The 7,191-nt window shown below is 45.6% G+C and overlaps 1 protein-coding gene across 1 annotated transcript; it reads right to left on the bottom strand.

Moving 5' to 3' along the window:
* Window positions 1-236: 236 nt before the first annotated feature.
* tmigd1 (transmembrane and immunoglobulin domain containing 1) lies at window positions 237-4,557 on the bottom strand. The gene is made up of 6 exons (XM_041870952.1): window positions 4,443-4,557; window positions 3,024-3,096; window positions 2,294-2,581; window positions 1,861-2,145; window positions 1,530-1,642; window positions 237-473 (listed from the first exon to the last, which is right to left on the bottom strand). The coding sequence occupies exons 2-6, from the start codon at window positions 3,085-3,087 to the stop codon at window positions 462-464; spliced, it is 762 nt and encodes a 253-aa protein (XP_041726886.1). The 5' UTR covers window positions 3,088-3,096; window positions 4,443-4,557; the 3' UTR covers window positions 237-461.
* Window positions 4,558-7,191: the final 2,634 nt, after the last annotated feature.

The raw sequence follows: 7,191 nt of genomic DNA, 5'->3' as shown, positions 1-7,191 counted from the left end.
ACCCTGGCTGCTGTTCCCCAGTCCTAGCCTGGTATATATAAACCCTGGCTGCTGTTCCCCAGTCCTAGCCTGGTATATATAAACCCTGGCTGCTGTACACCATGGAACAGAGAACCCCTGGCCCCTCCCCCTGGCCCCCCCCCCTGGCCCCTCCAGAGAACCCCTGGCCCCTCCCCCTGGCCCAACTATCAGATGACAGCTCATCAACAACACAGTATCGTATCAAACAGACTGGGTTAAATATATGACTGAGTGTCTCTTTAATTTGATTTAGAAATACAATATTTTCACATCACAAATCCAATAGATTATATTAATGAAATCAGACATACAGTACATCCCAAAACCTATTCATCAGTAAAGAACCACTCATGGTTTCCCTCTATCCAATGGAGGGGCTCCAGGGCCATATTCTCTGATCTCATTGGCTGTGGTCGGCGGTGTGGCGGGCTCAGAGCCTCCTACTTGCAGCACTGTGAGGAAACAGGAAACAGGAAGTGGGGTGTTATGTCTCTGTCTGTGTGTGTGTTTAGTTTTACTATCCTTGTGGGGACCAGAAGTTCTCAAACAACAACGAACATTCCACCACGAGGAAAAAGGCTATTTTAAGATTAGAGTTAGGATTACAATTAGGGTTACAATTAGGGTTAGGGTTTGGGGTTTGGGGTTAAGGTTAGGATTAGGATTAGGGTTAGGGTTAGGGTTAGGGTTAGGGTTAGGATTAGGATTAGGATTAGGTTAAGGGTTAAGGGTTAAGGGTTAAGGGTTAAGGGTTAAGGTTAGGATTAGGATTAGGATTAGGATTAGGGTTAGGATTAGGATTAGGATTAGGTTAAGGGTTAAGGTTAGGAGTAGGTTAAGGGTTAAGGGTTAAGGTTAGGATTAGGTTAAGGGTTAAGGGTTAAGGTTAGGATTAGGTTAAGGGTTAAGATTAGGATTAGGTTAAGGGTTAAGGTTAGGATTAGGTTAAGGGTTAAGGTTAGGATTAGGTTAAGGGTTAAGGTTAGGATTAGGTTAAGGGTTAAGGTTAGGATTAGGTTAAGGTTTAAGGGTTAAGGGTTAAGGTTAGGATTAGGTTAAGGGTTAAGGGTTAAGGTTAGGATTAGGTTAAGGGTTAAGGTTAGGATTAGGTTAAGGGTTAAGGTTAGGATTAGGTTAAGGTTTAAGGGTTAAGGGTTAAGGTTAGGATTAGGTTAAGGGTTAAGGGTTAAGGTTAGGATTAGGTTAAGGGTTAAGGTTAGGATTAGGTTAAGGGTTAAGGTTAGGATTAGGTTAAGGGTTAAGGTTAGGATTAGGTTAAGGGTTAAGTTTAGGATTAGGTTAAGGGTTAAGGGTTAAGGTTAGGATTAGGTTAAGGGTTAAGGTTAGGATTAGGTTAAGGGTTAAGGTTAGGATTAGGTTAAGGGTTAAGGTTAGGATTAGGTTAAGGGTTAAGGTTTAGCATTAGGGAAAATCGGATTTTGAATGGGAATCAATTGTTTGGTCCCCACAAGGATAGTAAAACAAAAATGTGTGTGTATTTGTGTTACCTGTGTGATCCTCCTCCAGCGAGAGACTATGGCCAGCAACGTGGTACAGCCTATCACCACCAGGCCTGCTATCATGGGGAAGATCAGGTCTGTCTCGAACTGAACAGTCTTATCTAGAGAGAGGAGAGGAGAGGAGAGGAGAGGAGAGGAGAGGAGAGGAGAGGAGAGGAGAGGAGAGGAGAGGAGAGGAGAGGAGAGGAGAGGAGAGGAGAGGAGAGGAGAGGAGAAAACATGATTAGATGACATCAGGAGAGAAAGAAAGGACTCTAGGTCTGAGGTAAATGCAGAGAAGTAAGTGTGGTGCATTGTGGGAGCGTGACCCTTCCCTGACCTGTGACGGTGACCTTGAAGGATTTGGTGCTATTTGGGTAGATGGGCGATGACGTCACACAGCTGTAGGGACCTTGGTGTGCTGCCCTGTCCACCTGGCCCACCTTCAGACGAGACTTACAGCCGTCATTGGTCAGCAGGAAGCCGCCCTCTAATAGGTCAATGGGGGCTCCGTGCCGTTGCCATGACACCAAGACAGGGGGGTTGGCAAAGACGTCACATGACAATTCCAGCTCCCTAGTCTGCTCCACCGACACCTCCTCCATCCCAGAGTGCAATGGGGCGTCTAGGGAGCACAGGTTAGAGGTCAGAGGTAACGGGTCACAGGTTAGAGTTTAAAATGCAGAAATCAGAAGGGAAGTGATAAAGTTATTAGCTATTGAGATAGTTGGAAGGTGACCCTGGAGAAGTGTGTGTGAGAGAGAGAGACCTACAAGTGACCTCCAGCTGGACTGAGGCGTTGACGCTGGAATCGTTCTTCATCTGGCAGGTAAAGATGGCGCCGTGGTCTTTGTGGGTTACAGGCGTGACACAGAGTCTGCTGCTGCCCTGGGTGTTGCCTGCTGCAACGCTGATCAGCTGATTGTTCCTCAGCCACACCAGCTCTGCCTCCTGGGGATCATGCCCCGCCCCCTCAGAAAGACAGGTCAGAGACACTGTCTTCTCCAGCTCTGTTTGGACAAACCCTCCACTGACTGCCGGCTCTGACTGCAACACTAACCCTGGGGAGGGAGGGAGTTAAAGGGAGGGGGAGGGGAGGGAGGGGGAGCAAGGGAGGGAGGGCGAGAGAGGGGGAGGGAGGGAGGGCGAGAGAGGGGGAGGAAGGGAGGGAGGGAGAGAGAGGGGGAGAGGGAGGGAGGGTGTGAGGGAGGGAGGAGGGAGAGAGAGGAGGGCGAGGGGGAGGGGGGAGAGGGGGAGGGAGGGAGAGAGGGGGAGGGACGGACCGAGGGAGGACGAGAGAGAGAGAGGGGGAGGGAAGGAGAGAGAGAGGGAGGGATAGGGTTATAAATGAGGTGTAAAGTTTAGAGTCACCTGAGGCTGAGAGGTGAATGATAAAGGAGAAAGAAGAGAGTTTGGAGCGGTTATAGGTGGAGAGGTTAGAAGTCAAGGGTCAGATGTTGAAAGGTCAGGGGTGAAAGGTCAGGGTTAAGAGGTTGTTTTCACCTGAGATCTGTGTGGTGAAGTAGAGCCCCAGGAGGAACACACTGCCTTTCACTGACATCATCATCTTGCCCGCCTGGGGAGAGAGAGGTCATTCTGTCAGAGGGAGGCAGTGGGCTGGGTGTTTCACAAGCACAGATTAACTCTAGTTCTGGACCATAAAGAACTTGTTAAAAGTAAAGAAACCACCCCAGAGAATATAAACTGAATAACTGAACGTTTAAACAGACACAGCCTGTATAGTAATACTGTACATCTGAATACCGTATAGTAATACTGTACATCTGAATACTGTATAGCAGTACTGTATATCTGAATACTGTATAGCAGTACTCTACATCTGAATACTGTATAGTAATACTGTACATCTGAATACCGTATAGTAATACTGTACATCTGAATACTGTATAGTAATACTGTACATCTGAATACCGTATAGTAGTACTGTACATCTGAATACTGTATAGTAATACTGTACATCTGAATACTGTATAGTAATACTGTACATCTGAATACTGTATAGTAATACTGTACATCTGAATACTGTATAGTAATACTGTACATCTGAATACTGTATAGTAATACTGTACATCTGAATACTGTATAGTAATACTGTACATCTGAATACCGTATAGTAGTACTGTACATCTGAATACTGTATAGTAATACTGTACATCTGAATACTGTATAGTAATACTGTACATCTGAATACTGTATAGTAATACTGTACATCTGAATACTGTATAGTAATACTGTACATCTGAATACTGTATAGTAATACTGTATATCTGAATACCGTATAGTAATACTGTACATCTGAATACCGTATAGTAATACTGTACATCTGAATACCGTATAGTAATACTGTACATCTGAATACTGTATAGTAATACTGTACATCTGAATACCGTATAGTAATACTGTACATCTGAATACCGTATAGTAATACTGTACATCTGAATACCGTATAGTAATACTGTACATCTGAATACCGTATAGTAATACTGTACATCTGAATACTGTATAGTAATACTGTACATCTGAATACCGTATAGTAATACTGTACATCTGAATACTGTATAGTAATACTGTACATCTGAATACTGTATAGCAGTACTGTAGAAGTAGGGAGCTGTAGGTCAGAGAGAGAACACTGTTGGTTACTGATTTCAGGTGAATCTCACATAGGACTGCCGTGCATTAATAACACGTGAACTAAACTCACATTTACTCTGGACAGTAAAAGTTGTCCTTATGTCCTGGATTAAATTATGTTTTTCAATGTAACTAATTACACAGGAGGCAGTAGCAAGGATTGAGAAACTAATGTCAGGTTTCAGAAAGAACTCATATATACAGAGATAACTATACCGTCCTGAGACAGTAGAGTAAGTCAATATCAATCTGGAGAGGAATACTCACAGAAAGTCACAGAATATCAAAGGTTATCTAATGGTTCCTTGTTAGTCTTGTGTTAGTTTCCTGTAGGTTGGTCCATCCAGAGTGGTGAGGTTGTAGAGGTCTGACTAAACCCTATAAAGACTTTATATCAAGGAATTTATAGCCTTTACCAGAATGACTCTCTCTCTCTCTCTCTCTCTCTCTCGCTCTCTCTCTCTCTCTCTCTCTCTCTCTCTCTCTCTCTCTCTCTTCTCTCTCTCTCTCTCTCTTCTCTCTCTCTCTCTCTCTCCTCTCTCTCTCTCTCTCTCTCTCTCTCTCTCTCTCTCTCTCTCTCTCTCTCTCTCTCTCTCTCTCTCTCTCTCTCTCTCTCTCTCTCTCTCTCTCTCTCTCTCTCTCTCTCTGTCTCTCTCTCTCAATTCAATTTAATTCAATTTAAGGGCTTTATTGGCATGGGAAACGTGTGTTAACATTGCCAAAGCAAGGGAAGTAGAATACTCTCTCTCTCTCTCTCTCTCTCTCTCTCTCTCTCTCTCTCTCTCTCTCTCTCTCTCTCTCTCTCTCTCTCTCTCTCTCTCTCTCTCACACACACTTTATTGGCATGGGAAAAATCCCACTGGGCACACACTGGTTGAAGCAATGTTGTTTCCGCATCATTTCATTTTCGGCAGCTATATATTTATGTTGGAGAAGGCAACGCATATGTAGAGACTCATTTGAGTTGATTGTGTTGTAAGATGGAAGTTGTTTTCTGTTGGTGGTGAGCAAACTAGTCCAACAAAAATATAGGATATATTTGTTGTCTTAAGGGGGAAGGTGTTACAGGCTTTGGTTTTTCCATTTATGTTTTGAGGTTGGACTTTTAGGGCGTATGGAATTTTAGCACGTAGGGCGCACAGATTGGTGTCACCTCGTCAGTCAGTATGTGTAACACCTGTGCTGGTTGCCATCTCGTTAGTGGGAAGGTCATTCAACTGTGCTGGTTGCCATCTCGTTAGTGGGAAGGTCATTCAACTGTGTTGGCCCAGGTGCTATTAAGGAGTGGCTGGCCCAGTGCTCCAGTGGAGCTTGAGAGATGTTGGGAAGGCTACACTGCATCAGCTGAGGTGGGATTTTGAGCTCAACCTGTTAAGTTTGATAGAAGCCTGAGTGTTGGTGTTCCCCTGTTAGTTTGATAGAAGCCTGAGTGTTGGTGTTCCCCTGTTAGTTTGATAGAAGCCTGAGTGTTGGTGTTCCCCTGTTAGTTTGATAGAAGCCTGAGTGTTGGTGTTCCCCTGTTAGTTTGATAGAAGCCTGAGTGTTGGTGTTTCCCCTGTTAGTTTGATAGAAGCCTGAGTGTTGGTGTTCCCCTGTTAGTTTGATAGAAGCCTGAGTGTTGGTGTTCCCCTGTTAGTTTGATAGAAGCCTGAGTGTTGGTGTTCCCCTGTTAGTTTGATAGAAGCCTGAGTGTTGGTGTTTCCCCTGTTTGTTTTGCTCCATATTCTTTTTACTCTCTATCCTGAGTTGTTGTGGGGTTTTCTTTTAGTTTGTCTTTTCAGAGGCACACCCATGGTGGGTGTCCTTTAGAACCCCTTACTAGTGTCTTTGCCATCTTTCAGTGGGCACCCACAAGGGTGCCTTCCAGAACCCCTTTCTGTTTTGTTTAGTTGTCAGTGATTTTCTTTGTTAGTTCCCTTTGTTGTGAGCGACATTTTGAGTTTGTCTTGTGGGAAGGTAACAGCAGGATGTTAAGTGCAGCTCAGCTTCCACCTCATTTTACATTTACATTTACGTCATTTAGCAGACGCTCTTATCCAGAGCAACTTACAAATTGGTGCATTCACCTTATAGCCAGTGGGATACAAAATACAATATGTATTTTTATTTTATTTTTTAAATGTTTTGGGGGTGGGGTAAGGGGGGGTAGAAGGATTACTTTATCTTATCCCAGTTATTCCTTAAAGAGGTGGGGTTTCAAGTGTCTCCGGAAGGTGGTGAGTGACTCCGCTGTCCTGGCGTCGTGAGGGAGCTTGTTCCACCATTGGGGTGCCAGAGCAGCGAACAGTTTTGACTGGGCTGAGCGGGAACTGTGCTTCCGCAGAGGTAGGGGGGCCAGCAGGCCAGAGGTGGATGAACGCAATGCCCTTGTTTGGGTGTAGGGACTGATCAGAGCCTGAAGGTACGGAGGTGCCGTTCCCCTTACAGCTCCGTAGGCAAGCACCATGGTCTTGTAGCAGATACGAGCTTCAACTGGAAGCCAGTGGAGTGTGCGGAGGAGCGGAGTGACGTGAGAGAACTTGGGAAGGTTGAACACCAGACGGGCTCCGGCATTCTGGATGAGTTGTAGGGGTTTAATGGCACAGGCAGGGAGCCCAGCCAACAGCGAGTTGCAGTAATCCAGACGGGAGTTGACAAGTGCCTGGATTAGGACCTGTGCTGCTTCCTGTGTAAGGCAGGGTCGTACTCTCCGAATGTTGTAGAGCATGAACCTACAGGATCAGGTCACCGCCTTGATGTTAGCGGAGAATGACAGGGTGCTGTCCAGGGTCACGCCAAGGCTCTTTGCACTCTGGGAGGAGGACACAATAGAGTTGTCAACCGTGATGGCGAGATCATGGAACGGGCAGTCCTTCCCCGGGAGGAAGAGCAGCTCCGTCTTGCCGAGGTTCAGCTTGAGGTGGTGATCCGTCATCCACACTGATATGTCTGCCAGACATGCAGAGATGCGATTCGCCACCTGGTTATCAGAAGGGGGAAAGGAGAAGATTAGTTGTGTGTCGTCTGCGTAGCAATG

The sequence above is a fragment of the Coregonus clupeaformis genome, chromosome 34, assembly GCF_020615455.1.
Source record: "Coregonus clupeaformis isolate EN_2021a chromosome 34, ASM2061545v1, whole genome shotgun sequence".
Lineage (NCBI taxonomy): Eukaryota > Metazoa > Chordata > Actinopteri > Salmoniformes > Salmonidae > Coregonus > Coregonus clupeaformis.
The sequence above is the reverse complement of the archived record's forward strand: the minus strand, read 5'-3'. Positions and strand labels throughout refer to the sequence as shown.